Genomic DNA, 17,914 nt, shown 5'->3' with positions numbered 1-17,914 from the left:
TACCGCTGCAACCCGGACAAGTACCAAGAGCCTAACAAAAAATTAAACTAATTTTTAAATTTTCAGGTATTTTTCTAGTCTAAATTAAAAGATTAAAAATATTGTTCAGACACCATAAATATTTTTGCAGCTTATAACTTTAGCGATTCTGAACTAAAAACGAAAATAAAATAAAAATTAATTTTTTTAATTTTTACGTCACGTCGCTCATTAAGTCATATATGGTTATTAGTACACAATAGGTTTTATATATTACGTCATGTCCCTTATTACGTCCTATATGGTTATTGGTAGATAATCGGTAAAATATTCGTTCTTTATTATAATAAAAACTTCAAAAACGCATAAAAAGTTGTTCATATTCATTATGTGTATATTTTTGTATATTCAATTTCGTTTTATTAATTTTATATTCGTTATTATGAATCTGAAAAACATTTTGGGGGAGGGGGGCTCAAACCCACTAAACCCTTTGGATACGTCCTTGAATGTTACAGTTTGTCACATCATACAGAGCTATAATATACAAGTGTTTCAGCTTCGTTCCATGAAAGCCACTTTGTCCCTTTTTGGCCCGGACAACACCATGATCCCTCGAGAGGTGAAAATACTTCGTTCCTCCCATCGTAATACCGTTCTCAGAAAACTCATCCTAGTCAAATGTTGATACAAACGCTTTCTATTCAGCTGTTGTGGCAGAAAATCCCCTAGACTTTGCCAAAACTGAACCATCAACATCAATAATAGCAGCTTCTGAAATACTTTTTGATAGCGATTGACTTTTAATATGATCAATCTAAGAATTCATCTTGATAATTATTCAATTTAACAATATATTTTCACTCCATAAATCGACGTAACGAATCACTTCAAGCAAAAGGAAAACCAAACTAATTTTAAAACTTTTAGGTAGTTTTCTGGTTTGAATTGGAAAATAAAAATTATTGCTCAGGCGCCATAAATATTTTTGCAGTTTGCAGTTAAACAAAATTATTTTATTTAAAATTTTAAGGAATTATTTTAGTTTTAATTGAGAAACCAGATTTTCTTTGCGTCAAGTAGTTAGAACCCAACAAAAAACAAAACTAATTTAAAATTTTTTTGGTTCTTTTCTGGTTTGAATTAAAAAAAAATAAAATTATTGCTCAGACATCTTAAATAGTTTTGTAGTTTGCAGCTAAATTCAATTATTTTATTTAAAATTTTCAGGAATTAATCTAGTTTCAGTTGAGAAATCACTTTTTTTATGCAACCCTAAAAGAGAATTAGATTTTTTACTAAGACCCTATGAGAATTACTGCTTTTTACATAAATATATGTACATGCCTTTTATAATGTTAAAAATACTATTTCTATTTTCGTTTGCAATAGGATGTTAATAACATTAGCTACTACAGGTATATCTGATGATTTGATGATTCCTGATGTGAAATATAAAAAAGCGTATTGAAAAACACCATTTATAATTAACTATATCGGTCCTTTATGTAACCCCTTTTTTCGAAAATAGAGCAAATTTTCCCAGGCTCGTGAATTTTGATGGTTACAAGCAAACTTGATGAAATTTATATATTTAAAATCACAATAAAAATTCAATTCTTTTGATGTATCTATTGGTATTAAAATTCCGTTTCCTTAGAGTTTCGGTTGCTATTGAGACGAGTCGCTCTTACCATACAGTTCGTTACATTTACCCTATGGATCCCTTATGTATGATCTCCTAAAGATCGTCTTTTAATCGTTCTTAAAAATAACATTTACTATGGACAACAGTTCGTTCTTTAATATATTCCAATTTCCAATTGAATTAGCCCTTTTCGAAGTTCCTACGACCACTCGTTCGATACAAAGTGCCCTGGTCTAAAAGAAACAAAGAAAGAAATAAATGACACATTGAGCCAGAATTATAACTTCAGTTAATATGGACTACAGTTCACTCCTTAATGTAATAATGTAATTCGTTCTTTAATGTAAGTAATGCAACCCGGATTGACAAGCCAGATTATGTAAACCCTGATTACAAACAGGAAAAATCCTAAGGCTTTTTCTTCTTTGGAGTAGTAAGAGACGACTCTTAAAGAATAAGGGAGCTAACTAAGTCCAATGTATGCAATGTTTTGTTCTTCTAATGATCGTCTTTTAATATAATTCTTTACTAGGTTTTCAGCTATATCCAATTAAACTAGCATAGGCCCCATTTATAATGAACTGTATCGGTTCTTTATGTACGAGCCTCAAAGAATCAGGCTCAAACTAAGTCTAATATATGCAACGGTTTGTTCTTCAAATGATCGTCTTTTAATATAATTCAATTATAATCTTAGTTACTATGGGCTGAAGTTCGTTCCTTACTGTTAAACTAATTTTAAAATTTTCAGGTATTTTTCTATTTTTAATTAAAAAACTAAAATTTTTCCTCAGACACCATAAATATTTTTGCAGTTTACATAATAACTTTTCCAATCCTGAACTGAAAACGAAAATGAAAAAAAATCTTCTTATGGAAACACACATTAAATGACACGTTGTTTAGTTAAAATTAAACACAAAATAAATCTAATTCAAAAATGTTTCGGTATTTTTATAGTTGGAATTAAAAATTAAAACTATTGCTGAGACACCATAAACATTTTTGCAGTTGCCATAATAACTTTAGTGATCCTGGTCAAGAAAAACAGGAAAAAGCCGTATGAAGAAAAATTTAATTTTTTAATTAAAACTTGAAAAATACCTGGAAATTTTAAAATTAGTTTTGTTTTTTTAAGGTTCTAATCTACGTGCTGTTGTAATTAACAAAACAAATTGGTGGTTTTAACAAAATTTTGATTCTTCGACTGAAATTAGAATATTCCGAAAATATTTTAATAAAATGATTTTATTAAATGATCGACGAACCTCAAACAATCAAGTAGCTAACTGAGTCCAATGTATGCAATGGTTTGTTATTCCAATGATCATCTTTTAATGTAATTAAAGTTGGGGGGCTGCCGCCCCCAAACCCCCCGCTCTTGAACGTTCTTGTGTTAAGGCTTTTAATTCTTGAATACTCAAATCACGTCGTACATGGTGCCTCGTAATCCCTCTACGTTTTAAGGTTCGAACTTGTGACTCAGCCTCTTTAACAGCCCCCCAACTGTGCATCCTAATCCCTGTGCGTTTTAAGGGTCGACCTTGTAACTCAGCCTCTTTAACTCTTTAGAAAACGTAATGTTTTTTAAATAATTTAAAAAAAACTGAGTTTCTTTTCAAAGTCTAAATTCAGTATATAAAAATTTGCTCTGATGGTGAATCGAACCCGAGTTTTCCGCCTGACAGTCTGAAATATCAACCGCTGGACTATACAGATACAATGGTAATTGTTTTTTAGTATATGGAAGCTATTTTTGACGCAAGCAAATTTCCAAAAAACTTGATATTTGGTTTTTGGAAAACAGGGAAGAAGTGATCGAAGCTGAAATTTCGAGGATAAGCTCCCAGGCCCCAGGAAAGCTTATCCTCTAAATTTCAGCCCGATCAGACAACGTTAAAGGGGGGTTGTGGTGGGAAAAATTAACATGGGCTAATATAGGAAAACGAGGTTTTTCGTAAATGTAAATTCGGGGGATAATTTTTTCGGTCTGACAGTATCAAAAGGCCCTAACAGGTCGAATTCTGCTTCGAATGAGTCCTCATTCAACCGGATCCGTTGCCAACTGTGGCCTGTAGGCGTGGCTAAGAAAAAAAAAAGAGATGATGAATTTTAAGTGGCTATATTTGGTTTTTAGAAAACAGGGAAGGAGTGATCGGATTGAGCTGAAATTTCGAGGATAAGCTCCCGGGCCCTAGGAAAGCTTAACCTCTAAATTTCAGCCCAATCGGACAACGTTACAGGGGGGCTGTAGTCGGAGAGTCGAAACTTCCGTCCCAATTTACCCCATGAAGATAAAGTCGGAGGAGGATGAAATTTTGCAAGTTTCTTAGTTTGAGCTTGGGCTACAAAATGCGATTACCTCCGTCTCTCTGAGACCTCTAGGACCTGAAATCGCTTAACATTGTGGTGGGTCGCCTCTTTATAGAGGCACAAGTGTGCCTCCTTGACTTTTTTTAGGAGTTATGGGTTACTTTAGTTTTTACTATGGGACGTGATCGTCTGTTACTAGGTTTCTAGCTACCGCTGCAACCCGGATAATAAACTGATTACAAACAGGAAAAAGCCTATGGCTTTTTCTTCTTTGAAAAATAGTAAGAGACGAACCTCAAACAATCAAGTAGCTAACTAATTCCGATGTATACAATTGTCGTCTTTTAATGTATTTTTAGTGGAAAATTTTAATATATTGACCTTAAATGTAACTGTACTAGCCTAAGCTATAGTTAAGTGGCCTATAAAATTTAGTATAGGCAAGAGGTCGTTCCTTATTAAAATATCTGCTCACAACTGTCACAATGCATTGTGGGGTATACATCCCTGATGTTAGCTACCTTATCAAGGCTCTCACCAAATAATTTTATTATTGTATTTTCAACCACAGAAACTCTAATATTGCTATCACCGTAAATGAAGTCTTGACTATTATTACGACAGAGTCTACTTGACACTTCTTCTATGTAATGACTTAGATCCTTGTACGAACCCTCGACTTTTAGTAGATTAATATGTTGTATAATCTTACATTTTGATACTGCCTTATATATGCTATTAATGAAACAGTTCAAGACAGGAAAATGTGGAGCTAGTGTCCTTAGAGAACGCAAATAGCTCTGACATCCCTCATTTGGGCTACAGTATAACGAATGCCCATGCTTTCTTGTGTCCCTGTAATTGATTTCACAATAATCCAAGCCGCCAAGGTAGAAATTAACCACTTAGTCAGTTGAAAATTTTAATGCTATATTATTTTCAAGGATATCAAAAAGAATTTGACATAATTCAATATCCATCGGATAGAGCTTGCAGATATCAGGGTGACATTGCCAAGTAACCTGCTGCCCAATTTTTGGTTTTGAATGTTTACTCGGATTGTTATAGGTGACTTCAGCCATCATAATTTCCTTGTCAGATCTAGTTCTAGAGCATTTTTCAATAGTTGTCTCGTACTTTTCAGGACAGTTTGTTCTACTACACAGAGAATTTTTTGCCAAATATTCAGTAGAACTAAACGAACTGTTTAAAACACAGTTAGAAATGCTTTTTTCTTGAGTCGGTGTTCCAGGAATTTGTTCTAAATCATTAGTCTTACAAACACATTTACTAATAACCCTAACAGGCTCGTTTTCGCCATAATTGAAAAACATTGCTTTTCCTTCGCTGTTGATAGGTATGCTTGTATATATATTTTTATTGCTGCTACATAAACTGCAATTGCTCCTTCCAAAATTAATATACGAATTTTCTAAGAAGTACGCCTCCGTATATTCACTGTGTTGTCGAACATTTTCCATTGCATCTATAAACTGTTCCACAGTTGCCAATCTATACCTTGGAAGCTTTTCGTTAAACTGACAACATTTCTTTTGGATATTACTATGAAGCTTTGCCAAAGAATTTCTAGCCGACTTTTCAACAGCATCCGCTCTTTCAAAGAGAATTTTAATCTGTAATTTTGAATACTTTTCTTGATTCCGATAAAACATGCGTAAAATGTTTCTCAATTTACAAAGATCAGCCTGCATTTTTGCCATCTTCTTGTATTTCTGAATGTAATTTTTCCCTCTGTCCTTATGCGTTCTTCGGTACAACCTCGCAGAGAATTTAATTTTTTTATTATAGATTTTGTCACCCCAGTAACGCTCCTTGATCTTTTGTTTGGCTGTCTCAATTTTTGCTTCTCGATACACCTGGACGGTTGAATACCTTTGCTTTTGGTTTTTCTTATATTTGATGCGGTAATCTTCATCATTGTGATAACTCTCCTTGATCTTTTGTTTGGCTGTCTCAATTTTTGCATGTCTATAATCTTCATCATTGTGATAACACATCTTGCTGTTTTGTTTTGCTCTCTCAATTATTACTTCTCGATACGCCTGGTCGGTTGAATACCTTTGTTTTGCTCTCTCAATTATTACTTCTCGATACGCCTGGTTGGTTGAATACCCTTGTTTTGCTCTCTCAATTTTTACTTCTCGATGCGCCTGGTCGGTTGAATATTTTTGCTTTTCTCTTTTCAAGATACTATCTCTGTTGTTTGTGTAGTACTGTTTTTTCAACTTGCGTGCGACTTGCTTGATTGAAACCATTATGTAATTATGAATGAGAACATTTTCATCTTTGTAGTTCTTAAGTAGTAAAACCTGTACATTGAATTAGTTGTTCTCTGTCATCTTTGGGTATGTCCTGTTGTAGGTGTTCTAAAATCGTGGCCATCATTACATCAAAACCTTTCCTATTTGAAAGGGATCTTAGACTCTTCAATTGGTATTTTGTCTTTATCTGCTCACAACTGTCACAATGCATTGTGGGGTATACATCCCTAATGTTAGCTACCTTATCAAGGCTCTCACCAAATAATTTTATTATTGTATTTTCATCCACAGAAACTCTAATATTGCTATCACCGTAAATGAAGTCTTGACTATTATTACTAAAGAGTCTACTTGACACTTCTTCTATGTAATGACTTAGTTCCTTGTACGAGCCCTCGACTTTTAGTAGATTAATATGTTGTATAATCTTACATTTTGATACTGCCTTATATACGCTATTAATGAAACAGTTCAAGACAGGAAAATGTGGAGCTAGTGCCCTTAGAGAACGCAAATATCTCTGAAATCCCTCATTTGGGCTACAGTATAACGAATGCACATGCTTTCTTGTGTCCCTGTAATTGATTTCACAATAATCCAAGCCGCCAAGGTAGAAATTAACCACTTTGTCAGTTGAAAATTTTAATACTATATTATTTTCAAGGATATCAAAAATAATTTGACATAATTCAATATCCGTCGGATAGAGCTTGCAGATATCAGGGTGACATTGCCAAGTAACCTGCTGCCCAATTTTTGGTTTTGAATGTTTACTCAGATTGTTATAGGTGACTTCAGCCATCAAAATTTCCTTGTCAGATCTAGATTCAGAGCATTCTTCAATATTTGTCTCGTACTTTTCAGGACAGTTTGTTCTACTACACAGAGAATTTTTTGCCAAATATTCGGTAGAACTAAAAGAACTGTTTAAAACACAGTTAGAAATGCTTTTTTCTTGAGTCGGTGTTCCAGGAATTTGTTCTAAATCATTAGTCTTACAAACACATTTACTAATAACCCTAACAGGCTCGTTTTCGCCATAATTGAAAAACATTGCTTTTCCTTCGCTGTTGATAGGTATGCTTGTATATATGTTTTTATTGCTGCTACATAAACTGCAATTGCTCCTTCCAAAATTAATATACGAATTTTCAAAGAAGTACGCCTCCGTATATTCACTGTGTTGTCGAACATTTTCCATAGCATCTGTAAACTGTTCCGCAGTTGCCAATCCATACCTTGGAAGCTTTTCATTAAACTGACAACATTTCTTTTGGATATTACTATGAAGCTTTGCCAAGGAATTTCTAGCCGACTTTTCAACGGCATCCGCTCTTTCAAAGAGAATTTTAATCTGTAATTTTGAATACTTTTCGTGATCCTGGTAAAACATGCGTAAAATGTTTCTCAATTTACGAAGATCAGTCTGCATTTTTGCCATCTTCTTGTATTTCTGAATGTAATTTTTCCCTTTGTCCTTATGCGTTCTTCGGTACAACCTCGCAGAGAATTTAATTTTTTCATTATAACTTTTGTCACCCCAGTATCTACCCATTATTCTGGTAGCAACTTTTTTCTTATGTTTGTTTCGGTAATCTTCATCATTATCATACCGTTCCCTGCTCTTTTGTCTAGCCTGCTCAATTCTTGCTTCTCTGTAATGTTCATCATTACCATACCGTTCTTTTGCTTTCTCAATTATTACTTCTCGATACGCCTGGTCGGTTGAATACCTTTGTTTTGCTCTCTCAATTATTACTTCTCGATACACCTGGTCGGTTGAATACCTTTGCTTTTTTCTTTTCAAGTTACTATCTCTGTTGTTTGTGTAGTACTCTTTCTTCAACTTGCGTATAGCCTGCTTTGATCTAACCATGATTCTAATCAAGAATGAGAGAATTTTCAGTTTTGACTTTCCTTATATACTAATTATGACGTCACTCTATTCACGTCATAGCTCTAATATAAAACTATGATGATCTTATATAGTAATTATGACGTCACTGCATCAAAAATACAGTTTTTATTGGAAAAATTATTCTCTTTTGGAAATAATTTATTTTAGTTACTATATATTTTTAACCCAATTAATTTCCTTTAAAATGAGCTATTGAACAACCCTCTACGATGTTCCAGTGCCAAGCTATCTCTGGATACAAAAAAAAAAGAAAAAAATATCCCTTTTGGGGAGAATTACGTGGTTAAAGTCAATTTTCTTGATTTTCAAGCCAATATATTTCCCTTGCTGTTCAAGCCAAGGGACAGAAAGTTTCCTATACAGGGGTTTCGGACAAGGCGGTTCTAATGGTGTACTTTTTGTTTTGATCTGACTCCTTTTTTAGGAGCTATGGGTTTTTATATTTCTTAACATTGGACGTGATCGTCTCTTACTAGGTTGCTAGCTACCGCTGCAACCCGGATACCACTGCAACCTGGATTAGTATAGACAAGAGGTCGTTCTTTATTATAATTTTCCATTGCATCTATAAACTTTTCCGCAGTTGCCAATCCATACCTTGGAAGCTTTTCATTAAACTTGGAAATTTAAAAAAGAAACTTGTTTATTTACATTCTAGCTAAAATAATGAAGATAATATGAATGAACCACAGGGTTCAGTTTCTTTGGGCTTGAGTTCGTTTTTCAACTATAAATACAAACAGGAAAAAGCCTACGGCTTTTTCTTCTTTTAAATAGTAAGAGACGAAACTCAAACAATCAAGTAGCTAACTAAGTCCAATGTATGGAATGGTTTGTTATTTCAGTGATCGTCTTTTAATTTAAATTTACCAACCTATACTATAGTTAAGTGGCCTATATAATTTAGTATAGGCAAGAGGTCGTTCTTTATTATAATTCAAACTAATATATTTTCATTGTTTTTCAAGCCAAGAAACAGTTAGTTTCCTATATAGGGTATTGGACAATGCGGTTCTAATAATGTACTTTGTTTTTTGACCTGATTCTAGTTTTAGGAGTTATGGGCTATTTTATTTTTACTATGGGGCGTGATCGTCTCTTAATAGTTTGCTACCGCTGCAACCCGGGTTCCTCATCTATATAATTATTCGTTATAATACTTCAGCTACTATGGAATACAGTTCGTCCTTTAATGTAATATTACTATGAAGCTTTGCCAAAGAATTTCTAGCCGACTTTTCAACAGCATCCGCTCTTTCAAAGAGAATTTTAATCTGTAATTTTGAATACTTTTCGTGATCCCGATAAAACATGCGTAAAATGTTTCTCAATTTACAAAGATCAGCCTGCATTTTTGCCATCTTCTTGTATTTCTGAATGTAATTTTTCCCTTTGTCCTTATGCGTTCTTCGGTACAACCTCGCAGAGAATTTAATTTTTTCATTATAGATTTTGTCACCCCGGTAACGCTCCTTGATCTTTTGTTTGGCGGTCTCAATTTTTACTTCTCGATACACCTGGACGGTTGAATACCTTTGCTTTTGGTTTTTCTTATATTTGATGCGGTAATCTTCATCATTGTGATAACTCTCCTTGATCTTTTGTTTGGCTGTCTCAATTTTTGCATGTCTATAATCTTCATCATTGTGATAACACATCTTTCTGTTTTGTTTTGCTCTCTCAATTATTACTTCTCGATACGCCTGGTCAGTTGAATACCTTTGTTTTGCTCTCTCAATTATTACTTCTCGATACGCCTGGTCGGTTGAATACCTTTGCTTTTCTCTTTTCAAGATACTATCTCTGTTGTTTGTGTAGTACTGTTTTTTCAAATTGCATATAGCTTGCTTCGATCTAACCATTATTCTAATCAAGAATGAGAGAATTTACATCTTTGTCGTTCTTAAGTAGTAATTATGACGTCACGACGTAATGATTTTATTGACGTCATGGTGCAATGATATTATTTCATGACGTCATCAGAAACAACAATATAATTTCGTGTTTTTCTATTCACGTCATAGCTCTAATATAAAGCTATGACGACATTCATTATTTATCTAGTAGGGTTTCAGACAAGGTAGTTCTAATGATGTACTTTTGTTTTGATCTTACTCTATTTTTAGGAGTTTTGGGTTTTTATATTTCTTAGCATGGGACTGATCGTCTCTTACTAGGTTGCTAGCTACTGCTGCAATCCAAATTATAAGAGGCAGCCTGGCCGAGTGGTCCAAGACACTGGTGTTAGCCACCAGTCTCTTCGGAGGCGTGGGTTCAAATCTTACCGCTGGTATACGATTATGTTTGAAAGACTGCAGTGTGAAAAGACATCAAAAATGCAGTTTTTGGTGGAAAAATTTATTCTCTTTTAGAAATAATTTATTTTAGTTACTATAGGTTTTTAACCCAATTAATTTCCTTTAAAATGAGCTATTGAACAATCCTCTACGATGTTCCAGTGCCAAGCTATCTGTGGAAAAGAAAAAGAAAAAAGAAAAAAATATCCCGTTTGTGGAGAATAACGTGGTAAAAGTCTATTTTCTTGATTTTCAAGCCAATATATTTTCTTTGTTATTCAAGCCAAAGGGCGGTAAGTTTCCTTTATAGAGGATTCGGACAAGGTGGTTATAATGGTGTACTTTTGTTTTGATCTGACTCTTTTTTTAGGAGTTGGGGGGTTTTATATTTCTTAACATTGGAGGTGATCGTCTCTTACTAGGTTGCTAGCTACCGCTGCAACCCGGATCTCATTCAAGCCAAGGGACGGTAAGTTTGCTATATAGAGGTTTTGGACAAGGCGCTTCTAAAATTGTTCTTGTTTTGATCTGAATCTATTTTTAAGGAGTTATGGATTACTTCAGTTTTTATTATGGGGCGTGATTGTCTCTTGCTAGGTTGCTAGCGACCGCTGCAATCCGGGTCTATTGGTATCAAAATTCCTTTTTTAGAGTTTCGGTTTCTATTGAGACGAGTTGCTCTTACTATACAGTTTGTTATCACGAACTCTGTGATACCACTGCAACCCAGAGGTTGCCAGATACCGATGCAACCTGGATATTCCTATTTCTCTTACTATGATCTAAGGGTCGTTCTTTACTGTAAACCAGAAGCGCATCCAAGATTTTTGTTCGCGATGGGGGGCTACTAATTTTTTTTTCAAACCCCCCCCCCCTGGATACGGCCTTGCAACCCACGATTATGATCATCATTTATCAAGCTTGTACATAAAAATGCCGTTTGTTTTGTAAAACATGATTCTATTTTAAAAACTTTTTGTTTTTTAATTACAAAAGGTACTAAAAGTAGCAATTTCTTTTAAGATGAGCTATTAAACAGCTCTTTATGATTTTCCAGTGCCCAGCTATCTGGGTGAAAAAATAACAGAAAAAAAATGATCTAGATGCCGAATATCGTGGTTACAGCCACTTTCTTGATTTTCAAACCAATATATTTTCCTTGTTATTCAAGCCAAGGGCTGTTATTTTCCTAAGGGTGTTGGAAAAAGCAATTCTAATTTTGGACTTCTTTTTTGATCTGACTGTAGTTTTAGGAGCTATGGGCTATTTTGTTTTTACTACGAGATGTGAACGTCTCTTACTAGGTTGCTAGCTACCGCTGCAACCCTGAACTTTCACAAGATTACGCCACCGCTTTTGGCTTTGGCAATTGGACTTTTACTAGATTGCAGCTATAGCTACTACTATGATTATATAACCACTCCTCACGCCCATACACGCTCTTTATTGTAATTATTGTAACTATGGGTTTTTATATTTCTTAACATTTGACGTGATCGTCTCTTACTAGGTTGCTAGCTATCGCTGCAACCCGGATATTACAAACAGGAAAAAGCCTACGGCTTTTTCTTCTTTGAAATAGTAAGAGACAAACCTCAAACGATCAAGTAGCTAACTAAGTCCAATGTATGCAATAATTTTTTATTCCAATGATCGTCTTTTAATGTATAAAATTGCTATAAAGTTCGTTTAAACGACCTGATAGACAATACTGATGGTTAGAGTTCGGTCTTTAAGTTATCATATACTGTTAAAATTCTGTCTTATGTGAACGTTTCTTGGTGTAGTGGTTAGCACTTAAGACTTTAAATCCTGCGCTCCGAATTCAAATCCCGGTGGACGGTTCTTATTAAATGTAGCTTACTTATACTACCATTTAGGCTTCTGCCGTAATTCTTTCTTTTTAAAAATTAAATTAGTTACTATCGCATAGAGTTAGTTCTTTACCACATCGTAATAATTTGTTTTATAATAATAATTAATTTTGTTAATTACAAAAGGTTTCTACATACAGCAATTTTCTTTAAAATGAGCCATTACACAGTTCTTTACTATGACAACGAACCGTTTGATTTAATACATAAGTTACTATGGTTTAAAGTTCGTTCCTTATTGTGAAACCTAACAAAAAATTAAACTAATTTTTAAATTTTCAGGTATTTTTCTAGTCTAAATTAAAAGATTAAAACTATTGTTCAGACACCATAAATATTTTTGCAGTTTATAACTTTAGCGATTCTGAACTAAAAACGAAAATAAAATAAAAATTAATTTTTTCAATTTTTACGTCACGTCGCTCATTAAGTCATATATGGTTATTAGTACATAATAGGTTTTAGATATTACGTAATTTCACTTATTACGTTATATATGGTTATTAGTAGATAATCGGTAAAATATTCGTTCTTTATTATAATATAATAAAAAATTAAGTTTTCCGTAAAAAATAATTAATTTAAAAGAAAATTAAGTAGAAATGGTACTAGATCTAGAGATTTTCTTTAAAATGAGCCATTGAACAACTCTCTACAATTTCCCAATGCCAAGCTATCTATGGAAAAGAAGAAGAAGAAGAAAGAAAGAAAAAAATATCCCGTTTGTGGGATATTTTTTTTTTGCCGAGTGGTCCAAGGCGCTGGTGTTAGTCACCAGTCTCTTCGGAGGGGTGGGTTCAAATCCTACCACTGGTATACAATTATGACGTCATTGATCAATCTTTAATATGAAATATGAAATTTTTCGTAAAAAACTGATTCTATTTTAAAAATACATTGTTTTAAGTACAAAAAGTTTTTAACCCAATTAATTTCCTTTAAAATGAGCTATTGAACAACCCTCTACGATGTTCCAGTGCCAAGCTATCTCTGGATACAAAAGAAAAGAGAAAAAAAGAAAAAAATATCCCGTTTAGACAGAATGTTGTAATAGCTGCCACTTTTCTTGATTTTCTAGCCAATATATTTCCCTTGCTGTTCAAGCCAAGGGACAGAAAGTTTTCTATACAGGGTTTCGGACAAGGCGGTTCTAATGGTGTACTTTTTGTTTTGATCTGACTCCTTTTTTAAGAATTATGGGTTTTATATTTCTTAACATTGGACGTGATCGTCTCTTACTAGGTTGCTAGCTACCGCTGCAACCCGGATTCTCGATACACCTGGACGGTTGAATACCTTTTCTTTTGGTTTTTCTTATATTTGATGCGGTAATCTTCATCATTGTGATAACTCTCCTTGAACTTTTGTTTGGCTGTCTCAATTTTTGCATGTCTATAATCTTCATCATTGACATAACACATCTTGCTGTTTCGTTTTGCTTTCTCAATTATTACTTCTCGATACGCCTGGTCGGTTGAATACCTTTGCTTTTTTCTTTTCAAGTTACTATCTCTGTTGTTTGTGTAGTACTGTTTTTTCAACTTGCGTATAGCTTGCTTGATTGAAACCATTATGTAACCATTAGTTGAATGTTTATGTCACGTATGAAGTATCAAGAACCTAACAAAAAATTAAACTAAATTTTAAATTTTCAGGTATTTTTCTAGCCTAAATTAAAAGATTAAAACTATTGTTCAGACACCATAAATATTTTTTCAGTTTATAACTTTAGCGATTCTGAACTAAAAACGAAAATAAAATAAAATAAAATTTTTCAATTTTTACGTCACGTCGGTAATTAATTATAATTTGATTTTATTTAAAAAATAATAAGTACAAATGGCACTAGATCTAGAGATTTCCTTTAAAATGAGCCATGGAACAACTATCTACGATGTTCCAGTACCAAGCTATCTGTGGAAAATAAGAAGAAAGAAAAAAGATGCTGTTTGTGGAGAATGGCGTGGTTAAAAACAATTTTTTTGATTTTCAAGCCAATATATTTCCCTCGCTGTTCAAACTATATGACAGAAAGTTTCCTATATAGGGGTCTCAGATATGGTGGTTCTAATGGTGTACTTTTTGTTTTGATCTGATTTTTATTTAGGTGTTATGGGTTTTTATATATCTTAACATTGGACGTGATTGTCTCTTAATATGGTTGCTAGGTACCACTACAACCCGGATGATGTGAAATTATAAACAGGAAAAAGCCTATGGCTTTTTCTTGATTGGAATAGTAAGAGACGACCTGGATACAAACTATGATTATGGCATCATTGATCAATCTTTAACATGAAATGTTCTTTGCTGTAATGGTTTGTTCTTTACTAGGTATTAGCCGTCTCTAAGGCCATGATACTGATGGAAATTACATAATCGCTATTTATTTTTCATTTTTAATGGGCTAGGTGTCGTTCTTTATTGCAACAAAAATTTACTAACCTATACTATAGTTAAGTGGCCTATATAATTTAGTATAGGCAAGAGGTCGTTCTTTATTATAACATTCTCCTGACTTTTCAACATTTTCCCAGCACAGTAATCACAGACAAAGAATGAATCTATGACATCCTCTTTCCAACCTGTACATTGAATTAGTTGTTCTCTGTCATCTTTGGGTATGTCCTGTTGTAAAAATTGAGAGAGCAAAACAAAGGTATTCAACCGACCAGGCGTATCGAGAAGTAATAATTGAGAGAGCAAAACAAAGGTATTCAACCGACCAGGCGCATCGAGAAGTAATAATTGAGAGAGCAAAACAAAGGTATTCAACCGACCAGGCGTATCGAGAAGTAATAATTGAGAGAGCAAAACAAAACAGCAAGATGTGTTATCACAATGATGAAGATTATAGACATGCAAAAATTGATACAGCCAAACAAAAGACCAAGGAGCGTTACTGGGGTGACAAAATCTATAATGAAAAAATTAAATTCTCTGCGAGGTTGTACCGAAGAACGCATAAGGACAAAGGGAAAAATTACATTCAGAAATACAAGAAGATGGCAAAAATGCAGGCTGATCTTTGTAAATTGAGAAACATTTTACGCATGTTTTATCGGGATCACAAAAAGTATTCAAAATTACAGATTAAACTTCTCTTTGAAAGAGCGGATGCTGTTGAAAAGTCGAATAGAAGTTCCTTGGCAAAGCTTCATAGTAATATCCAAAAGAAATGTTGTCAGTTTAACGAAAAGCTTCCAAGGTATGGATTGGCAACTGCGGAACAGTTTATAGATGCAATGGAAAATGTTCGACAACACAGTGAATATACGGAGGCGTACTTCTTAGAAAATTCGTATATTAATTTTGGAAGGAGCAATTGCAGTTTATGTAGCAGCAATAAAAATATATATACAAGCATACCTTTCAACAGCCAAGGAAAAGCAATGTTTTTCAATTATGGCGAAAACGAGCCTGTTAGGGTTATTAGTAAATGTGTTTGTAAGACTAATGATTTAGAACAAATTCCTGGAACACCGACTCAAGAAAAAAGCATTTCTAACTCTGTTTTAAACAGTTCGTTTAGTTCTACTGAATATTTGGCAAAAAAATTCTCTGTGTAGTAGAACAAACTGTCCTGAAAAGTACGAGACAACTATTGAAAAATGCTCCAAAACTAGATCTGACAAGGAAATTATGATGGCTGAAGTCACCTATAACAATCTGAGTAAACATTCAAAACCAAAAATTGGGCAGCAGGTTACTTGGCAATGTCACCCTGATATCTGCAAGCTCTATCCGACGGATATTGAATTATGTCAAATTCTTTTTGATATCCTTGAAAATAATATAGCATTAAAATTTTCAACTGACAAAGTGGTTAATTTCTACCTTGGCGGCTTGGATTATTGTGAAATCAATTACAGGGACACAAGAAAGCATGGGCATTCGTTATACTGTAGCTTAAATGAGGGATGTCAGAGCTATTTGCGTTCTCTAAGGGCACTAGCTCCACATTTTCCTGTCTTGAACTGTTTCATTAATAGCGTATATAAGGCAGTATCAAAATGTAAGATTATACAACTTATTAATCTACTAAAAGTCGAGGGCTCGTACAAGGAACTAAGTCATTACATAGAAGAAGTGTCAAGTAGACTCTGTCATAATAATAGTCAAGACTTCATTTACGGTGATAGCAATATTAGAGTTTCTGTGGATGAAAATACAATAATAAAATTATTTGGTGAGAGCCTTGATAAGGTAGCTAACATTAGGGATGTATACCCCACAATGCATTGTGACAGTTGTGAGCAGATAAAGACAAAATACCAATTGAAGAGTCTAAGATCCCTTTCAAATAAGAAAGGTTTTGATGTAATGATGGCCACGATTTTAGAACACCTACAACAGGACATACCCAAAGATGACAGAGAACAACTAATTCAATGTACAGGTTGGAAAGAGGATGTCATAGATTCATTCTTTGTCTGTGATTACTGTGCTGGGAAAATGTTGAAAAGTCAGGAGAATGTCCGATCAGTATTAAATAAACTTCATATAGACTGTACACCGGAATGTATAAAGTGTTTAAATAATTTTGAAATGGCAATGATTCGATTTGTAATGCCTTGTCTTACGATCGTCAGATTAGGGCAAGTAACTGCATTGAAGAGACCTAGAACAGAACTTGTTGACGCTCTTAAGGGGAGAATAGTATATCTACCTGTTGATGTGCAAGCAAATGCAGATATTCAGCCTGGAAAACTTCTTAACATTGATAGTTTTGTAGTCATTGTCAATGGTCAGCTTACTTACAACAAGAATGTTTGGACTGCACTAATAGATCTGAGAAAAGTCCATGAAGCACTGTTGTGGTTAAGAGAGAACAACAGTCTCTATAAAACAATACATGCATACACCCTAGAAGATTTAAAAAAAATACTTGAAGCCCGTCTTGCTGAAAAAGCGGTTGGTGTTGATAATTTACCTGAAATACCGGAAGCTGCAATCCTTCAGAAACTGACAGAAAGCGCAAAATCTACATTGGTTGAACATTTTTCTGTCCAGCCTCTCAATTCAGCGGTTCCAAAAGACTTCATTGAAGATTTTAAGCAAATGAAAGATCTTGGTACTGACCAATTTCAAATCAAGAAACTAAAAGGTGAGAGCAAAGACTTATTTCAGGAAGAACTTGATCTAAAAGTGTTTCCAAATCTTTTCCCGAAAGGCAAATATGGCTTGCGTGACAAGGCAAGACCATTTCGGATTAGGAATGCAAAATATTTTAAATCAAGGCTTCTTAGCAGACATACTAAGTTTCGTCTTGACAAACAGTTTCTTTTTCACAGCTTCCAATTGCAAGAATTCTCTTACATGTGTAAAAGCGTTGGTCATATGTTGCGGACTGTGAAACCAAATCAAAATGCTCGTCAATTTATAGACAGGCTTCATTCCCGTGATGGAGAGATGGAAGCGACTTTGTTTTCTGTTCAATCAAAAATCAGAGGATCTCAGCAGTATTTTCAATCTCTTTCCTATAAAGTAAAGTCAATAATTGAGCAATTGGGTCCACCGACTTTGTTTCTGACAGTTTCATGTGCTGAGTGGTACTCTCTGAATTTATTGACTATTTACGGACTGTCCATAAGAACTTACCT

General features: G+C 34.1%; 1 protein-coding gene across 1 annotated transcript in view; it reads right to left on the bottom strand.

Annotated features, from left to right (window-relative positions):
• Positions 1–679: 679 nt before the first annotated feature.
• Positions 680–17,914, bottom strand: part of LOC148947469 (protein transport protein Sec31A-like) — a 38,995-nt gene continuing 21,760 nt past the window's right edge. The window contains exon 2 of the mRNA XM_089095899.1: positions 680–796. Within this exon, the coding sequence (XP_088952025.1) occupies positions 680–796 (117 nt within the window). The remainder of the gene's footprint in view (positions 797–17,914) is intronic.

The sequence above is a fragment of the Artemia sp. Qi Xiang Cuo genome, chromosome 10 (genome assembly GCF_049724085.1).
Source record: "Artemia sp. Qi Xiang Cuo chromosome 10, ASM4972408v1, whole genome shotgun sequence".
NCBI lineage: Eukaryota > Metazoa > Arthropoda > Branchiopoda > Anostraca > Artemiidae > Artemia > Artemia sp. Qi Xiang Cuo.
The sequence above is the reverse complement of the archived record's forward strand: the minus strand, read 5'-3'. Positions and strand labels throughout refer to the sequence as shown.